The sequence below is a fragment of the Astyanax mexicanus genome, chromosome 20 (genome assembly GCF_023375975.1).
Source record: "Astyanax mexicanus isolate ESR-SI-001 chromosome 20, AstMex3_surface, whole genome shotgun sequence".
Classification (NCBI taxonomy): Eukaryota; Metazoa; Chordata; class Actinopteri; order Characiformes; family Acestrorhamphidae; genus Astyanax; species Astyanax mexicanus.
The window spans coordinates 22796261-22817132 of NC_064427.1; the positions used below are offsets into that span (position 1 = coordinate 22796261).

General features: G+C 39.2%; 1 protein-coding gene across 2 annotated transcripts in view; it reads right to left on the bottom strand.

Moving 5' to 3' along the window:
• The window catches only part of adamts6 (ADAM metallopeptidase with thrombospondin type 1 motif, 6), a 69610-nt gene that overhangs the window by 41487 nt on the left and 7251 nt on the right, over window positions 1-20872 (bottom strand). For both annotated transcript variants that reach the window (XM_022681196.2, XM_022681197.2), the window contains 7 exons: window positions 19857-20034; window positions 18026-18243; window positions 17807-17890; window positions 16143-16288; window positions 11083-11126; window positions 7830-7935; window positions 5566-5712 (listed from right to left, as the gene is read on the bottom strand). In XM_022681196.2, coding sequence (XP_022536917.1) covers window positions 5566-5712; window positions 7830-7935; window positions 11083-11126; window positions 16143-16288; window positions 17807-17890; window positions 18026-18243; window positions 19857-20034 — 923 coding nt within the window. The remainder of the gene's footprint in view (window positions 1-5565; window positions 5713-7829; window positions 7936-11082; window positions 11127-16142; window positions 16289-17806; window positions 17891-18025; window positions 18244-19856; window positions 20035-20872) is intronic.

The window sequence follows — 20872 nt, forward strand, 5'->3', positions numbered from 1 at the left end:
CCAGAAGGCAGACAGGGCATGTTTTGCCGGGCTCTATTTATTCTGGTTTCAGATCTCAAGCTAAGTCTGTTTTTCCCATCATTCCCCTGTCTGGTTTGTGTCTGAGAGATGCCTACATCTTGCATATGGACCATCCATCTATAGCTGAAAAACAGCAAGTGATCATAAACACCAATATAAATATATAATTAAGTATTTTTCTTGTTAAAAGTGATGATTAGCACTATATTACCATAGATTAATGTGTAGTTTTAATGTTTTATGCCCGATTTCCTCAAAACAAGCATAAAAAAGATTGCTAGTAGTTTGTCTCAGCAGCTAGCTAGCTAACTTTCCCGTTTCACCTTAAAGGCTGAACTTCAGCACTCCTGATGACGTATCGGGTGCTTAAAGGGTTGTCCCAATTCTTAGGGGAGGATTTTACACCTTTGCCTTGTAACTCTGTTCAAAGGGGAAGGGTTACATTTGCAAAGAAAGGGTAGGGGCCAAGAAGTGAAATGGGATTGGGCCTTAGTCTATCAGTCTTCTCAGTCCACAGTTCTATTCTGCATTTCTTTCAAAGATATTTGATAAAATTAGGCCCAAAAACATTCTATACTGAATCAACAATGGGCTTTCTAACAATACTGACACTACTAACATTTCACAGCAGACCCAAAAGGGCCAAAGATCTGGTCACCATGATCCTTTTTCTCTGCTCATCTATGAACAGATCTTACCCCTGCAGTAATGCACACATTGACACTGTGAGAAAAATCCCATGGGTGACTAAAGCATGGAAATCCAAGAAGCCAAATATGACAGCAAGAAACAACAACACAACCCCAGGGATCTGGTTTCTGTTCAGCGTTCTAGAGGAAGCATTAGCTGAAACAGGGATCTCTAGCATCCCACCAGAATATTGGAAGTCTAATCTAATTGAAAACTAAACCAAATACATCAGAAAGGAAAGAAACACACAAGTTTTTGCCCCGGGGGGAGTACGACCGATGCCGTATTCAGTTACATCCCCTCAATTTTCTCTTTTTTTCTTTGTTGTTTGGTGGAATAATCCTTTTCTTTGGCTTCCACAAGATCCCCTCTGCTGGGAGAAAGACAAACCTGGCTCGGTCCCCTTGGAGTCTTAATGTACCAACACAGACCTCTCTGTTTATTGCTTTAGAGAAAGACAAAATAGTTGTTTTATAAATAGAAACAATTATTTGACATGTCAACAAAACTTCCTCCAAGTGAGACATGGCCAAATTCATTACAGCCAGTGGCTATCTAGGGTAATGCGAAGAGACTTGAACCATAAGTGTCTACTGTTTTTATAGGAAAGTAAACGATATCAATGTCCAGACAGAAAAGATGTGATTATGCTCTCTGTAGGAAGACCTTCAGCAGTGGTCATTCCAACATGAATATCTGTCTGCATTTTTTTAAACATTGTCCTGTAAATTACACTACACAGCTCTGGAAGAAAAGACCACTTCAGTTTCTGAATCAGTTTTCTCTGATTTTGCTATTTATAGGTAAATGTTATTGAGAAGTAAGAATATTGTCATTTAGAGCATTTATTTGCAAAAAATGAGAACTGATTGGTGGAATAACCCTAATTTTTAACCACAGTTTTCATGCATCTTGGCATGGTCTCCTCCACCAATCTTACACACTGCTTTTGGATAGCTTTATAACACTCCAGGTGCACAAATTCAAGCAGTACAGCTTGGTTTGATGGATTTTCATCCATCTTCCTCTTAATTGTATTCCAGAGGTTTTCAATTTGATAAAAATCAAAGAAACGTATCATTATTAAGTGGTCTCTTATTTTTTTCCATAGCTGTATGTCCAAGTACTTGTGGATACTTGTTCATGTGCAAACGCACACACTCAGCTTGTGTAGTCCCTGTCGAGAAGATTGCAAATAGGAATGGACTCTCTGGAGTAGATAAGCTAAACCTATTGGCACCATGCCTAATGCCACAGGTGGGCTTAGGGCTGAACGATTTTGGAAAATAATCTAATTGCAATTTTTTATCTATAAATTGCGATTGCGATTTAAAATGCGATTTTTTTTTGTCTTCTCAAGTATTTTTCAACAACAGAAGCAATAAATCAATCTGTTTAATAATAAACAATGTCAGATTTATTTAAAGCACAGATAACAATAAAGCAAAAAAATCTATGCTTTTCCTTTTCATCATTTGTTTTTTTTATAGAAAAATAAATAGATAAATAGCTTTTCCTTTTCACCATTTTTTTTTAATTAGGAAAAACAATAGATTGTTAACTTACTTTAACTTACTGCTCTCCAGCTAGTAACATCATGAAAAATTAAAGTGCAAAAAACATAAAGAGAATCTGCTTTAACCAACTCGTTATTTTCTGTATTTGAAGATGCAGCACTGGTCGTTGGCATTTTAGCCTTGCAAATACCACACAAGGCTTTGTGGTGTTTTTTTAAATGATGAAAAAGGTTTGTAGTGTTACCTCGCGTCGTAGCAACAGTAGCAAGGCACGTTTAGCAGAGTACCTGACGTTGAGCAGCATCTTCTTTTTTAAAGCCAAAGTAATTCTACACAACTGATGTGTTCTGTCGAGCCTGAAGCCATTGTGCAACAAGGGCGTTTTCACACCTGTAGTTCGTTTCTAATGAGTTCGTTTACTTGGAGCGTTTTCTCGCTCTGTTCGGTCTGGTTTCCCATAGGCATAAATGTAAACGCACCAAAATGCGCATCAATAAACCACGCGAGCAGCCTGTGTCCTCTGATTGGTCAGAGCTGTCTGACACGGGAGTACATTAAATATAAATATACGAAAAAAGTAAATACAGCAAGAAGATTTTGTGTTCCAGCGCAAATATCTGTGCTTTAACACTGAATGCTGAAACACTGCACTTTCAAACACAGTGTTTCTGCGCGCAGCGCAGATTTATACATAATAAACAGAGTTACGCGGCTGTGAGCAGTGAATGCAGCGCAGATTTATACATAATAAACAGAGCAGTGAATGCAGCGCGTGCCTGGACACAGTGTTTGTTCACAGCTGTGGTAATTAGCGTTATCTAGCTAATATATTAGTTTAAACTATGCTTGCTTTTTTAGCAGTTTAGCTCAAATAAATGGCTTATATTTAATAGCTGGATCCGATCGAGACCGGATCACGTTCTCACCACAAGCGAACCGCTCCAGAGTTCGTTTGGTACTGGACCGAGACCACCTCCTCTAGCTGGTCTCGGTCCGGTTCTTTTGATCCGCACCCCAGTGCGATTACTGTTTTTACACCTGCTCAATCGAACCGCACTAAAGTTACAAACGGACCAGAGTTCGTTTTAACCGGACCAAACAGTGCTGGTGTGAAAACGCCCTAAAGTGCGCTGTGTTGACTTCACTTCTCCACCTCCCTGCCTTCTGCTCGGGTATGCTCCGCTCGTCCTCGGCTTGGCTCGCTCCCAAGTCACGTGACCAGTCAAATCGCAGCCAGTGCGGTTAGAGAATCGCGTTTTAAAATATCGTGAGATTATCGCAAATGCAATTAATCGTTCAGCCCTAGGTGGGCTAGAGGGGTATAAAGTCTCCATGCATTGAGCTGTGGAGAGGTGGAACTACCTAGCTGTGTTCTTGTGAATGACAGATCTCCATCCAGAGTTGGGAAGTTAGGAATGAGGTGGTGTGGTGATCATCCAACACTCAATCCTCACTAACGCTTCAATCAAATCACAGCAATGCTCCAAAATCTAGTAGAAACAATTCCCTGAACAGTAGAAGTAATTACTCCAACAGAAGCAGGATAATACCTTTTTAATACCCTTGATTCTAGAGGAAATAATGAATGAGACGGTGTCCCAATACTTTTGTCCATATACTGAACAGCTGATTTCTATCTGCGTTAACAATTTATTTCTCAAAAGCTACTCTCTCTTAAGCAAGCAGCACACACTGCTCAAGCAAATCCACTGAATTTAGGCCAGCTCCACAAGCAAATCTGTTTACTTGGCAGGGAGTAACAGCAACACATCCCAAATCTGATAGACGGACCGAGAGAAAGAGAGAGAGAGTAGGGAGAGATGTTCAGATTATGGATGAGTGTTATCTTAACAATGTAAGAGCTGTAAATTAAGATTATACAACTGCAAATGTACTGCCAGAGAGCTGATCTTTTGCAAGATTATCGGTGGAAATTCATTAGCAGCTCTTTTCAGCTCGGTTCAGCAAGTTCACCAAAAAAAAAAATCTATAGCCCTGGTCTAAGACAGTCACAGATAATACTGTGTTTGAATATACAACAACAAACAGATCCCAAAACCAACGGAAAAGCTAGCCTTTTGTGTTTATGTGGGAAGCTGACACACGGAGCTTTGGTTTTTTATGCCTTCGATGGCAGGGTAGCTAACCCTCTTCCATGAGGTCATTCACCAGGAAACCCTGTCTGACAACCATAACAACCACATTTTTTTCCTGTCTACACCCTTGCATCATGCACAGTGGATGGCTTAAAATGTCGGATAGCACTTCCAAAGCCCACTATAAAAAACTTTTTTGGGGAAAAAAACTTTTTCATCTGCACACAGGACAAAGAGTCAGGCGATACTGATGTGTATATGGTGAGGCTTTTTAAAAAATGTATATTCCAGTAAACTTAGTACACAAGGAGGTGAATGCCCCCTGTGCAAACCAAACACTTAATCAAGTTAGTGCTGCTCTAGATGTCTGACTGAGGCCTGTTGGCTGAGTCGGTCTCCCTGGAGTAGGACAGTGGAGGTATGAGAAAAAAACCTTAGATTATCAAGAAAAAACAAGAGCAGTGGATTCAGTTTAGCAGACAGTCACTTCAAAACACCCAATATATAGATAGCTGTGGACACAGTAACAAATAGTATGATTAGACAAAGAGAAGGAAAGAAAAAGAGTTTAGAGGAGATAAGACTCTAAAAAAGATTAAAAATGGTCTGTTTTGTCATTTAATGCTAAAGATTTTATCCATTTAATCCTGCAACCAGCCAGACCTAAAGTGGAGCTAGACCTGGTTTCACTTTTTGAGAGATCACCTAATTGTCTATTAAATACAACTTAACTCTATGTTAAATGTAAATTATTCAAAATAGAACCTAACTTTCACCTTAACCTAAACTTTAAATCTAACCATAAACCCAATCCTAAAGTGTTAAGATTAGAATTTGGGTTGGAATTTAATAGAATTTAATAGAGACTCATTTACTTTCACCTTTCAGTTCAATTGCATTTAATAGACACTCAGTTGTAGGTTAGTTGAATGTCAGCTGAGCATCAATAAGGCAATCAAATGGACCATTTAAGTAAAGGGTTACTAAGTTATTAAGTAATAAAGTTATTATTAAGTTATTAAGATGTTTATTGCCTAATGTTTATATGCATATATTTAGCAATATTAATATTTATTCATATTAAAACAGACTTCACAAACTTTTAAAAAAGCAGCATATATCACTGCACACACTCTTATCATTAAACATCACCTCCTGCTCTTTGGGTGTCCCAACAACACTCAAATACCACATTTTATTAGTTCCCAACAAAGAGCAAGGGAGGAGGTAATTGAACTTACTCTAGGAAGCTGGTGATGTAGTCTTTGCTGCAGGTGGACCAGGAAAATGGGTTGGTATTGGCCGTGATGTGCGCCGCCATCAGTTTGGCCGTTTCGTGGCCTTTGGTCCCACAGGTGTTCCCTATTCCATCGTGATTCATTCCGAAGCTGTGAGAAAAGGAACACACAAGGGGGCAGGGTCATAAGCCTGGCCCATTCATGCCAATCAAATCTCCCCTCCCCCTTCAACCTTAAAGTGACAACAAGCTTGGGCAGCTCTGGACGGCCGTGAAATGTTTCAGCGGCAACAGACAACGTCTCCTTTGGCTAAGTTGTAAAGAAAGAGCTTTTTCTGACTGAGAAACAGCTGTATGTGTAGGCCAGTCGGGTCAAAGGCCAGGATCTGTCTGGAGCTCTGAAGGAACGAGAAAGTTCTAATCACTACCCTGATGCCTGCCTGTCAATCAATAATTACAAGTTTGGACAGAGCTCAATCCGGGAGTCACAGACAAGAGGGGAAAGGTGACCAGAACCATAATGGCTGTAGCTCGGCCTGCTGGGGCCTGCTGCTCAAACCCCCTCTACCTGCTCACCGTTCACCGCTCAGCTGTACTCCAGGCTGCTGAAGCATTCAGCAACATTCCAAGTCGGCAACTCCGCAAATACATCATTTTAGTGATACTTTCTTTCTTTCTTTTACATATCTGTCTGGATATTGTATAAAAAATAAGATCACCTTACACCAGGAACGTTTTACTTTTTCTCTTTTTTCTCCTTTTTTACCAGGATCTGTCCAGAAGCACAAATCAGTTCTAATGCATATAACAAACCTGACCACATCACACAATTCCTCTGTGTTTTTCTAAGGCTCACGTTTATGACATTTTACTCTACTCTGGATTTAAATCAGCACAGGAGAAGCCTTGGTACGGTGTTTTTTTTGTCCCTTGAAAAAGCTGGGAGTATTTTTACAACTGCCCCCACAACAGAAGCAGACACGAAACATAATAGAGGAAATTGCCATCTCAGTGAACTCTGCCGAGCCCCTACGTAGACCGATAGATCACTGTTATTTTTCCAAGCATTCGGCAGGGGACCAATGAAGGGGGCACGTTTTTGCAGAATGACATTTGCATACAGCTTAATACGCACTCGTGCTAACAGAGCTTAAACTAGTCCCTCTGCAACAAATTACGGTATCTTTAGAATCAGTAAGCTCTCAAGAGAAGGCACAATTTAGAGAATTTAGTGACCACCATGAAAACATATTAAAAAAAGACCCCACGAGTGGTGAAAGCAGCCTGAGTAGACTAATGAGGAGTTTGTGAGCCCCAGGGGCTCTAATACAACCTTGACCAAATCATTAAAAACAACATTCACCACTAAGACAAACGGCTGTAAAGAATCCTAAGACTGCTGAGCCCTATTTAAAATGCTCGGCAGGAGGGTCTGTATTAAAAAGTGCAATATAGAATGTCAAATATAGAGGGGGAGACTAGAATATATACTCTGGCTGTGTTGTTGATCAAAACAATGAGATTTAGAGCACTTTGTTAAAAAGTAGAATGCTAGGAATGTGGCTCACTTGAGGGGTCGATTGTTGAATATTCCACATGTCAGTTTATAGTGATTAAAGTGCGTAAAGCAATAGTGTGATCCCCTTTCACATTAAGTGTAGCTGATATAAAAGCAGTTAAGTATTGTTGTATAGTAAATTCAGTCAACTATTGTGCAGCACCTTCAGAAACTGCAGATCTGCCATCAAAGATAAATGTGCCTACTAAAAGAATCTTTCTGTTTACTAAATAAGTCTACGTGTTCTTGTGCTCTGGAAAAAAAAATAAGAGACCACTTTAAAATGATGAGTTTCTCAAACCTCAAGCTGAACTACTTGTTTTTTTGGAACCAGAAGTTATTCAAAAGCAGTGTGTAAGACTGGTGGAGGAGAACATGCCAAGATGCATGAAAATTGTGATTAAAAAACAGGCTTATTCCACAAAATATTGATTTCTGACTGTTATGAATATAAACATGTTTTCTTTGCATTATTTGAGGTCTGAAAGCTCTGCATCTTTTTTTGTCATTTCAGCCATTTCTCATTTTATTCGGAATTTGGGAGAAATGTTGTTCTTAGTTTATAGAATAAAACAACAATGTTCATTTTACTCAAACATATACCTATAAATCAGAGAAACTGATTCAGAGAGGTGATTCCAGAGCTCTCTCTATATACTGTGATGGGGCACTATATGCCTGTGTCTGAAGGAGTCGTCAGACTCACTCACTTGTGTCCGATCTCATGTGCGATGGTGAAAGCAGAACCCAGTCCTATGTCTTCGTTAATGCTGCAGCTCCTCTCTGGTTCACACATTCCAGCTACAGACGCCAGGCCTGGCCACACACACACACACACACACACAGACAAACACGCGTGGGGTCAGGTCAAGGTGTAGAACTCCAGAATCATAAAAGTGAGATTTTTCACATTGACCTCTTCAGTGTGGAGGAAAGAGCTGGCGAAAGTTTTTACTCAGAAACCCATTTCTGGAGCCACCAGAGGGAGATCAGCATTGTCGACTCGACATTCACTTTGCTTTCCTTTTTTTTCTAACTGAAGTCGGAGCTGGAAAATGTCTAGACAAGGGGTTAGATTTATACATTCTACTTCTGGTAACAAGGGACCACCTAGCAATGCAAGCCAGAGTTGGAAATTTAAGAAAACATTCCCCCTTTTGCCCCCCAAATATATAGATGTTTTCACCATTGCAAAACTGCCAAGAAACTTTTTTAACTTTACTTCTGTTTTTTTGTAAGCGGACTTAATGTGAATCATTTATGTGACCAGTCCAGGAGAAAAGAAGTAATGGGCAAGTGAAAATCTACAGCTGACCGTATGTTCATCTGCACAGATTACAAATGAACTGATGTGCTGAGAGGCCTTGCTTTACTGAAACTTGTGTTGTTTCATATTCTTTGCTATAAGAGGAATTAAGGGAACAATAACCACTAATCTCACGACTGGTTGCAATAACATGATACACTTTTCTGAGCGAAGAATTAATGTGTGACATAATATGTGTGAGATAAGTGGGAGAGAAAATGAGAAAACTAGGTGTGACCAAGAAAGAGAAAGGGTGTATAGGTGCATGACTGAAAGGAGAGAGCGACAGTGAGTGTGAGAGTGTGAGGGGGTTGTGCGACAAAGAGAGAGAGTGTGTGTCTGGGTGTAAGACTGTGTAAGAAAGATAGGGCTATGATTAGTTCAGTGCAGCAGCAGCGAAGGGAGTAGGGGGGCTTTTTCAAAATCCAGGTGTTTCTGGCTCTCCTCCCCTAAACTACTTCAGAGTGGACAGCATTACACTCCAGATTACATCTACAGGTGTGTGTATGTGTGTGTGTGTGACAGGGAGAGGAAAAGCAAGCTCCTAGGCTAGGGCTCTGCACAATTGGGCTTGAAGGCTGGAACCCAGATCAAATATATGCTTGCTGGTTTATTTTGCAAACTAGAGGCCCCTTAATCCCACTCTTTTATCCCGTCTGTGTGAGTCGCTTTAATTTAGCACAGCCAACTCAACACCCTGACCTGAAAAGGTCAAAGACTGACCAGCTCAGTACTGAAAAAGCCACCAGAGATATTGGGCATGGGAGTACGGTGCAGAGAGAGGGGTGTGTTCATCTCCCATCCATAACTCATTCTCCTTTTATTATACTGAGCCAGACAATAGCAGACTCACAAATCAAATGGCACTGAGACCCTAGCCTAGATAGAGGCATGAGAAAAAACTGGAGATGGAGGGAATACAGGCATGTTGAGCAGTGAGTTAATTAAACCTAAAGGAACATGCTAACAAATTAGGAATTCTATCTCTAGTTAGACCTCTAACATTAACCACTGGGCAAGGGAAAGATATGTTTCCTATGTGAGTCCTTGGTTCCTCTCAGTGTTTCTTCCTAAATCTGTAAGGAAGTATTTCCTTTGATTTTAATGTACATAGATTGTGCTTATGCTTGTAGAGGTATTTTCCTTTGTGAATTCTTAACTCAGCCATGGGTCCTCATGCTCTTAAGAGTTTTTTATGTCTCCCTTTTCTTAGACAGCTTTTCCTCTTAAATCTTGACTTTTGCCAGTAACCTGCTGTAAGATAGTCTCCCCCCTTAAGTTTTGATAACTATCAGTAGTTTGCCTTCATGCTTTAAGAAAATCTTTTCATGAGTCTTCATTCCCATTAGTCTTCATGTCCTCATGCTGCAAGGAATTATTTTCTTTGAGTCCTGATTCCTGTCTGTCTTCATGCTTTTGAGACTTTTCCCTTTTTTCATTTTTTAGGTCATTAATAGGCTCTTGGCCCATTCACAACAGTATTTTGTCCCATATGCTCTTGAAGAGTCTTCATTTCTGTCAGTAGTGTGTCCTCATGCTTTTGAGTCTTAGTCCCTCTCAGTTGTTCATCTGCATGCAGAGTATAAAGATTTTCCCGTTGAGCCTTGCTTTCTGTCAGTAGCTTGTCCACATTCTGTAAGGTATTATTTTCCTCATTCAAGTCTTCATTCTCATGCATCTTTGAAAACATGCTTTCAAGTCATATTTACAATATATAAACATATCTATATAATGAGCATATACTTATTTTACATGAACTGTTGATGAAGCTATTTTTTTTCTGAGTGGAGGGCTGTAGAAATATTATCTCTCCTCTGCCATCACCCAGTGACCCCCAGAGGCCAACAGGCTGACCCAGGACGCTGATCTCTCAAGTCCCCGTGGGAGGGGTGGTGGAGAGGGGGCAGAAGTGCAGGAGGAGAAAGGGGAAGAGCTGTGGGAGAGGGAGGGTGCAGTGAGGAAGCCAAGCAGATGCCAGGGCAATTAAAGACACTGGGGGAATGTGACGAATGCGGTCAATCTGTCAAAGCGCCCTGGAGTCACCATATTACTCCTAAGATATACTGTTGTGCCTGGAGGGGCCGAGCAAAGATAAGATGAGGCTCTGACACTCCCCTGCGGTTCATTTACGTAAAAAAGGGGAAAAAAAGGAAAAAATCCTTCTAGATGGCTCACTCTCTCTTCCCCTCTCTTTCCTTCCATCTTGATGCAACTTCCTCACTTACTCATTCTATTTCTATACCTCATGCTTTCTCTTTTAAATTCTAGCTCCTCCTAGATTTCTCTTTTACTTTTTTGCGCTCCCCTTTTTGTCTTTCGGCAAACCCACGGGAGGGGTAAACACCTCCAGCTTGAAGCAGACAGAAGGGGGAATATTTCGAGGTGAAACAGGAGACAGAAGTGTGTGTAGAAAGAGGAAGGCTGAGTGTCTTGTTTGGGCCAAATCTTGGTCAAGCCAGCAAGCTGCTTCATGGTGGAGATTCAGCATGGCCTTTCCTAATGTCTTCACAAGAGTGTTTAATTTTTAAAGTGTGTTGTAAGTGTAATAAAGCAACACTAAAACTAGAGATAAATTTGGAATTTTATACATATGAACGGAAAATAAATTTTAGGTCATTTTACATTTTAAGTTTAAAAAAATGGTTAAACAGACTTACCGAGTGTACCACATGGCTTATTTTTGTAGGTGCAGATGTCGAACCTGTAGAAAAGACAAATGCGGACAAATGTGACCACAAAATACAATTATTTAGGTAAATTCACATGTTGATTGCTATACACTACATCCATTGTATTCAAGCATCATATAGTTCATACAACACTGAGTACTGTTCTGTTTTTGGCACCTACTTAAAAAGCATTTATCTTAGCTTGACAAAGCTCGTTGGTACCAGGCTTCTCCTGGACAGGACAGTTTGTGGCTGTGGTCAAGTCCTGAATTACCAAACCAGGTTTTGAATGATGATGTGATGTAAAACCCAGTGATGTAAAACCCCAATTTTATGTATGTTATTTATACTTTTCTGATTCATTAAACAGTAACTGCCCAGATAAGCAGCCTTTTCTGTTAATAAAGTACTACTGCATTCAAAATAAGAGTGAATAAACAGCATTTGCTTGGCCATAAACACTGTAGAGTAGCAATAAACTATCCAATCCTTATCATCCAGTTGATAGACTGCACAAAAAGCCTATGCAACGCATTCAAACATTATTCCTCTGATTTCATCAGCATTCATCAGCATCCAATATATCTTACCGCCTCTTTGGACTTCATGCTTGGGGCCACTTTTTATTTTGTTATACAAACCATTTTGCTTTTTTCAGATGGACCTGTCATCGTTTTGGCAGGCGGTAGGGCCGTACAGAAGTATGCCAAATATTTTTTCATTCCCCAAACGGGGCATTTAACACCTCCTAAGAAGCGGCTCGGTCTGTTGCAGTTGCTGAGACCAGCCAAAGGCAGACAGCCAGGCTTTGTTTGACATTGTCTGCAGTGCGGAGTTAAGACACAGGGACTGATCTGGAATGTATTAAAGAATCCAAGACGCTCTGTGTTTGATATTGGGGAGTCAGGAGCATGCTGTAGGTGTTATGGACATATTCAATCAGACAACTGCACTGTCCTTGGCGGTGTCAGGTCTAATCTGAAGATCAGAATCCAGGCACAATGTTCTGTTTTTCACAAAGAAGCGGTGGAGACACTCGAGGACCACAAATAGCAGAATCAGTAAAATCATAATCCAACACAATCTCTAGGAGCAATGGCATCAATCACTAGGAGATATAGGAGAGTATAGCTGTATGGTTGGTGGTCCAAATTTACAAAATTTGGTGGCTAAATCAATACATTCACTCTTAGACTAGGCACTTTTTTAAGCAGTGCATTTAGGGTGACTGTCAAAACAATGTAACTAGTGCTAAATATGCATGAAATGATTGGCCTGTGCTGTTGCTCTGTAGCTTCAACCAGACACAACATAGCCAAGAATGCAAAGCCCAATACTCAAACCTCACATATGTGGTCTAACTTCCTGCCAAGCTGTCTAAATAATGTATATACTGTTCTGATAATCCGATAAAAAAGAATCAGCATGAACAGACAGTAAAAAATGAAAAGCAACATACATTTATTTTTAATGGCAATGGGTGATCCAATCATATCAGAGCTTTTAATGTTTTAAAAAAACCAAGGACATTGAAAATTGAATTGGAGGCTCTCTCTCTATATATATTCCTATCCATTGCTCTCTCTCCTCTTCATGGAATGCATCCAAAAGCCTGAGGTACAGTCTCAGGGACGGCTGCAGAGTAATCTCCCTCATTTGGACATATATTTATTTTTATTCACTTCCTTCAGTTACCCTCTGCTCTTTCTGTGGTTCAAGTTCCAAACATAGGCAGTGCATCCCTCCTGCCATTCTACAGCCATAAGAGTTATAAATCTCACCATGATCAGAGGGGTCAGAGCGTGACTCAGGACACTGTGACAGAACACACTGCCTCGTACAACCTATTCCACTGCAAGCTGCCAAGATACCCAAACAAGCACAAACATATATGACAATACATGCCAGAATGAAGATTAAACAGTAAAAAAATAAAACTGCCTTAAAACAACTGCATTTGATTCATTATATATACTGATCAGCCACAGTATTACAAATATCGTGCATTTTTATTACCCTGTTCTTCAATGGGCATCACCCCACAGAACCACCGAAGAGAAGCTACTAATTGGGTGGTTGAAAAGTTAGGCGATGTGTTGTGCTGTTGTAGTTTTAAACACTGTGTAAACTCACTGTCCACTTGATTAGACAGTCCACCTTTGTTGCTTTACCTTGTACTTGTGAAATCATAGACAGAAGCTCATCTATTGCTCATGTGAACCTCTTATAAAATGAATCCATACTATTAGGACTTACTGCCAGTCTGTGTCCATTTGCTTCTATATTGTTTGCCACAGTAGGTTTAAACCAAAGGCAGTGTGAAAATACTAATATAATTAGGCACCTCACCCAACAGTATGTAAACAAAATTCATGAAAAATGTTTGGATATGTACAAATAATCAAGATTATTATGGCAGCTATTTATTAGAGACAATAAATGGTATGCCAGAGAATTCACTCAACAAAGCCTCAACATAAAACACCTTTCTGACTGAACCAGTTTTCTTACAAATGTTTCACTGGTCATAAAACAAGTCTCCACATATAAACGTCTTTAAGCTAAGTGTTGCTAAAACAAACATTTGTTAAAAATCAGAGATGCATCAAGCTTTCTTTCTCCTGAAGGATTTCACAATGGTCTTTCCAGACGCGATGGTTAATCAGTGCTTCCTGGGCCCTGCGTCAGCACTCCACAAAAAAACTCATATAGCATCTCCAGACTGAACTTTCCTCTAATTCATGAGATTATTCTTGGCCTAAGCTTCACCACTATCTTATGTGAACCTTAGCTCGTTTGTTTGAGTGCAGCCTCAAGTAAGCGGAACATATTTCATCCGAAGCAATAGCTGCTAATCCAAAGAATACATGTCTGTGGGGCTGTAAAAGTCGATAACAGAAAAAAGTGTGTTTAGTATTCACAGCACTCCATAACTGGAAGCTGGAGAACAATACTTCTGGAATTTTACGAAGCGATGAATAAGACAGGATATCTACAACATTTTTTTAAATTTGAGAATATTCAGACTGATGCTGTGAATTCCCTCTAATACTAATATGCTATTTGCAGACAAAGAGCAGTGTTTGTTTGCCAGATTAGAAAATGCTCTGCCAAAAATTATGAGCACAACAGCCAGATGTTTACAGCTTATGAATAGTTTTTTTTTTTTGTCTTCAGTAGACTGGCATTAGAAATAGAGTTTGTCTCTCGCTCTTGGTCTGCAGAGGTTGTTGAGGCTTATGATTATTTTAAGGAAACGCACAAAAAGCCAAAACTACCTGCTAAAAAAAATTGGCCTGAAATAAACTGTGGAACCATAAACAGAAATGTCCACAAGCAAAAGAGTCTAAACTATCACTGGACGCCTTCTAGGCAAATACTTTAGGCCAACCAATGATTCTATGAGTCACAAGGAACCAAATAACCAAGACTTAAAACACTGGGGTGAAACCAAAGGTAATTTCTGAATGTGTACTATTCTACGTGTGTGTGTGTGTGTGTGTGTGTGTGTGTGTGTGTGTGTGTGTGTGTTTGTGTTTATTGAGAAGGACAGTGAAATATACAGAAACCTGCATAAGCCAAAAACACATCTAGGTTTCAGGTTCACAAAGAAAAGTAAACCTGAGGGGAAAAAGTCTGTAAAGTAAGTCAGTAAAAGAGTTTTACGTTGTGTCAGTCAAAAAAATGACAATCTATAAGTGAACCAAGCTCGAAGTTTATACCTCAGTTGCTAGGGTTATGTGGCCAAAACAGCTAACAGCAATGATCAAGCCAATTCCAGGTGATGACAGTGTTTTGCAACAACACGGTTACCACCCATAAATTGCAGAATGACTGGTCCGCCTGAAGCCGATCATTTTACGCATCCTCAGCACTTTTAAAGCCTATAAGCACCTGTCTCGTGATCAGATACTATTGGATAAGTGACTAACGTCATGCAGGTCAACTGTGCATGCGGTGTAATTATCTGATATTATCAGCTTGATGAAGTAATGACAATGTTAAAAGATTGCTTGAGTGTTCAGTGGAAGACACGATGTATCATTCTGGACAGCTGAACTGCTAGCTTCCAAATAGCATCCTGTTCGGCTTCTACTCTCAGTAATCGAGGGGAATAACTCACTCCAGTTTGGCTTAAGGAGGATCTGAGATTACATGGAAAATCACAATGCATCAGCATTGCTTTAGTCTAGCCAAATAGTTTTAATGACTGAAGCTGTGCACATGTCTTTTTGGAACAAAAACACAGCAGAAAACATCAGCAGTAGACATTTTCTAAATCTATATGCTTTTAATTCTGTTACTTCTGTTCTAATTTATACTAAATAGTTCTTCAAGCGATGCCAGTAAAGAAATCCTTTATTACACAAAGGTCAATATTTGGTTCTACAGAGCCTTTACCTAACACACACACATTACACAGACTCTATTACAAACATGGTTCTTTATTAAAACACAAGTTTGAAGCAGTTCTATTTTAACTCTGCGTTCACACTGGAACGTGACGAGACACTCATGTCGCCCCATGTTTGTTGCTTGTGCTCGTGTCAAAGCAAATAACATTCACTATCCAGTCATTTTTATTCCTGGTTAGAAAAATACACATTTTGGAGAGAAAATATGGTATAAATGAGGAATCGCTTGGCAGCTATAACTCTCAAGCTTCTTAGACACCTGGCCATTTCTTTGTGGTAGAAACAAAATGCAAAAGGACCCAAAAGTTTAGAGAGCAGAAGCTTGAGGATCTTCTTGTATGTGATAGGTCCAATAAACTGCTAGAAGCCAATCAGGTTAGAATGTCGCTTCACCGACTCATAATTCCTTTGTATAAAATTTGACTCTGCCAAAGAAAATGAATGGTCACCTGACACGATGTCACTTTCCAGTGTGAATGCAGGGTCAGTGTGAATGCAGTGTATAGTAGACAGACAAGCAATGAGAACCATCACACCCAATCCATATCACTCCACTCGATCCACAGTTAAGATCTGCTGTCACCACCAGACATTCTGGCACAACTTAAGGTGTCTGCTATAAAGACTACTGACCTTGTGATGAGAACAGCGTTGTCGTGGTGAGCTATGCCATTCTCTGGGATGCTGTTTCCATCTCCCTGATGAGAGAGGAGGGATTTCTGCCACTTGCAGAAACTATCCAGAGACTTGTCTGCATGGTGGTTAATCTCCAAGTTGGGCTGTAACATAGAATGTTTTTTATCCTGCCTAGTTACACACCAATATATTCCACATTAAGAAAATGACATATGAATCTGACAATTCTTAAAAAAAAACATAAAACTACAGTAGGTTGTGGAACATATAAATATTATTTGTGAAAAATAAAACACTCTGATAAAATAAGAGTTTGTGATATGTATGACTGATAGTGATGAATAAAAAAGTAAGGACATTGGCTGCTGTGACATCCTTTTAGAGCCAGTCTGATATCTTCTGTCTGGCTTCTGCTTTGTGTAGAAATGTTTAGTCCCTAGATGAAAATGCTGGTACTCTCATTATAAACATGTAAGTCATAAACATGCACATACATATATAGGATTAAAAAAAAACTTTAGAAAGTTGCCCTTGGGAAAAACTCCAGGCCTATCTATTTGAATCACTTTCATCTTTAGTGGCAGTAACCATATGGTAGGATGCTTCTGTCTGTCTCATCCAAACCCATCATATAAAACACAGTAGTCTTTCCTAAAATAGGCTCTGGTCTGCCTGCTTTTTCATGATGCTACAACCAACGCAGACAGGATCATTGAGCGGAACATGCTCATATGTATAGGGCATGAAAAGAGATTTAAAGGTCCCTGAAAATGACCATGTCAACTTTGTAATTAGAGTTAAAAGGCCCATGAAACTACGCTACTATATCTGTAAAATCATATACACAAGTCATGTTACAGAGATAATAAGACACAGTGTTCTAATATGTGGATGCACTCTTGAGGTTAAATAAAAACATCAGAACAAACACCGTTACAGTGGCATGCAAAATTGTGGACACAAATTAAGTTATTTTGTAAATTAAGTTAAGTACAGCGTGAAATACAAATACAAACACCATTTAAGCAAGAGTCGTGTATTATTTTTGTTTTGTATCATTTTAGAGTAAAAATATGAAAGGAGCCTCATGCAAAATGTTGGAAACTCCAAAAGATTTGAGATCTTGAATGTCTCCCAAATAACTTCTTAAAGTCTAAATCTAAAAAAATCTAAAAATCTATTTTTTTTTTTTATGAAAATGTTTTATAAACCCTTTGGATTTCTCAAATCTCAAACAATCAGCACATCCAGAGAGCAAGGAAAAGCAGGGAAAGCTTTAAAAAAAACGCAAAACAGTTAAGGTATTAAGCAATGGCAGTTATTAGGAATAGTGAACGTCAATTTTAAAGTGGAAATCAGTAAATTCTGAGAGATCTGCTTGCAAGATTACCATAAAAATATAAACAAATTAAAAACATTCAGGGAGATTTAGCAGACATTAGATTAGCTGTGCATTGTTCAACCTGATTATCGATGCCCAAACTGTTGCATACCACTCCATTAGTAAAATATTTACAATAGAAAATAGAAAACTCGATTAACTCAAGTTTTTCCACTTTTAAATCATAATTTATATTTAGTGTAATGACTTATATAAGGTGTTTTCAGGCTGGTCAACCAGAATCAGCATTACTACATGATTGCAGATACTGTTAACTTACCTGGTCTTCAGTTAAAACAATCAGTCTGGTTACAATAATGTTCACAACGTTTCCTAGACTGGCATCACGGTAAAGTTTGGCAACCTGACCTCCAGAAAAGAAGAAAAGACACAAAGTCAGACAAATTATGTCAACATGTCAGCGGTTTACATCATTATCAGATTATGTGTCTCTAATGCAAAAATCATGCGTGCAAAAGAAAAGCAGGATCAAACTTACAATATTCATGACAGACAGGATGTAGTGCTCAATGTCCTTGCGGCCATGGTAGCCCACCATCATTTTGTCAGCCACCACCAGAGTTTCTACGAAACGCTCAGTGCTGACAGAGCGCCGCTGCCGGTGTGCGTTGCTGGAGCTGCCATTATTTTGTACTGGAGACGGGGACAATGGGGCAGGACTGGTTCCCAAACATGGTGTCTGGCTTAATGTGAGGTCTGTGGATGGAAAATGAGCAAGTGTGGACCATTCATTTTCAAGTTACATATTTTACATACTCAAAAAAAGAGAAATTATACATTGACTATACAGGAAAAATCACATTTATGAGATTTGGTTAATTGGTTGCCCTGAAACTGATAATTCTAAAAACTGCCCTGGTGTGTGTGTGTGTGTGCGCAAGTGTGTGTATCCCTGCATGCCCAGGTATGGACTGCCACAGTGTGGTTGTTTTCAGTTGAGGGTACGCTGTTATGGTTACGTGTTTTGGTTAAGCGCTGAGTGTAAGAGTTGAGAGTTGACTGTAAAGTGTCCTTGGGTTCTACAAGACACTATATATGTACACTTTTGGAAAAAAATAAGAGACCACTTACAAATTAAGAGTTTCTTTGATTTTCCAAAATTAAAAAGCTTTGTAATATAATCAAGAGAATGATCACAAGACAGCAAACCAAGCTGAACTGCTTGAATTTTGCACCAGGAGTAAAGGCATAAAGTTATCCAAAAGCAGTGTGTAAGACTGGTGAAGGAGAACATGCATGAGGTATGAAAACTGTGATTAAAAACCAGGGTTCTTCCACCAAATACTGATTTCTGAACTCTTAAAACTTGATAAATATTAATTTATTTGCTTTGCATTATTTGAGGTCTAAAAGCTCTGCATCTTATTTGTTATTTCAGCCATTTCTTATTATCTGCAAATAAATGCTCTAAATTACAATATTTTTGTTTGAAATTTGGGGGAAATGTTGTCTGTAGTTTATAGAATAAAATAATAATGTTCATTTTACTCAAAACAAAAACTATTAATGGCAAAATCAGAAAAAATGACTCAGAAACTGAAGTGGTCTCTTAATTTTTTCCAAAGCTGTATAAGAAATAACATTTATAATATATAGATTTGCAAACTAATTACGTAATAATCCCTAACTTACTTATTAATTTTACAATGTATTATTCAGTTACTACTATACACATCTTTTTTACTATGAAACTATAATCTTACTGAAGTACTAATATACATACATTAAAAGTTTAAAATGTTACACAGAATTAACTTGTGTTAACTGTGAATAGCATTTGTTAGATAAATATCACATTGGCTTTCATGTCTGCTGGCATACACTAACAGCCTTTGAACCTTACTGCTGCAACATGAGCATTTATGGCCCAGATGCTGGAGGAAAAGCCATTAGATAATGCCTGTTCGGGCTTGCTGGCTTCCTCATGATGACAGCCTACACAGTGACCTACAGCACTGAAGCCTAAATACCTCAACCTCTGTGAGATGGAGTACGACAAAGAAAAAAATGATAGTTTTTTTTCATCTGAACCAACTACTCACTTTCTAGAATATATTATTTTTCTACAGTGAAGCAGAAGAAGAGAAGAGAGCAAGAGGGAGAGAGAGAGGGAGCGCTGTGAGAGTGGTTCAGGTTTAGCAGAGCTAACCGCTAGCTTGCCTGCTTATGACAGGTCTGGAGGTGCTTGCGCTGCTCTGCTGGCAACATCCAGTCCAACCTGAGCCACATGCCACCGCTTCCTCTGCTGCTATCTATAGCTGTTCCTTTACGTCAGCCACACAGCGGCCAGATGGAGAAGGCTCACCAACCTGAGACACCACAACTGAACTCCTCGCTGGGCTGCTGTGGTGAAGGGATGGAGGACTTTTTATAAATAACATGTGGCTGCCCCTCTCCTGTGAGCCGGAAATCACTGGAGTTTTTGGAGGTTATGTCTTTTAATGGCTCTATTAAATACTGCTCTTCTTCAGTGGAGATGACACCATGCTTGAGGAGAAAGGAACAAAAAAAACAATATGAATATTAAAGGTTAATTTAACAAGCTGGAAATGCTGAAAATATACAGGATAGCAGACTGACGAAACAAAACATTCTTATTAATTTAACATCATCAATAACCAAGGTCTAGACCAGAATTACAAACTCAAATCCTGGAGTGTTGCAAAGCTTAGTATTACTGCTCTTTTTGCACACCAACTTGATGATTAACTCACAAGCTAAATCAGATACACTGAAGCAGGCAAAACGCTAAACTATGCATTACTGCAATTGTTCAGGTCTGGAGTTGAAGGACTTGACTGTCCTTGGTCTAGACTGTACGTGATTTAAATACATGTTACACACAAATAACAACTGTACACCCTGTGACTCAGGTAGAGGCATATGTAATTCTCCCTGCGTTGCACTCAAACACAAAAAAACACCACTCAATCCATATCAATGAGATAGATCACACTAAAACCACCAATTACAAAAAGAACAACACCATAATTACCGGGACGCAAACCAAAGTACACAATCCTGTGCCCTTGAAAAGCCTCACCGCAACATAAATTGTACAAGTACTCCAGAGAAGTGTTTATAAAAAAACTCTGGCACGTTCCCCAAGTCTGTAAAAGCCACAATGAAACCAATTAAACTCCTTTGCAAAGAAATAATAAACTGGTGCACATGCAAAACAAAGTGCCCTCAATGCAAGTCTTCTGGTGCACAGTGCACCGCAAGAAATGTGCTGAGACATTCAGGGTACATTTTTGGTTCTTATTAAATGACGGAAACAGGGAAGACCTGTGCAATATCAATTTACTATGTACAGTGTGCTGAG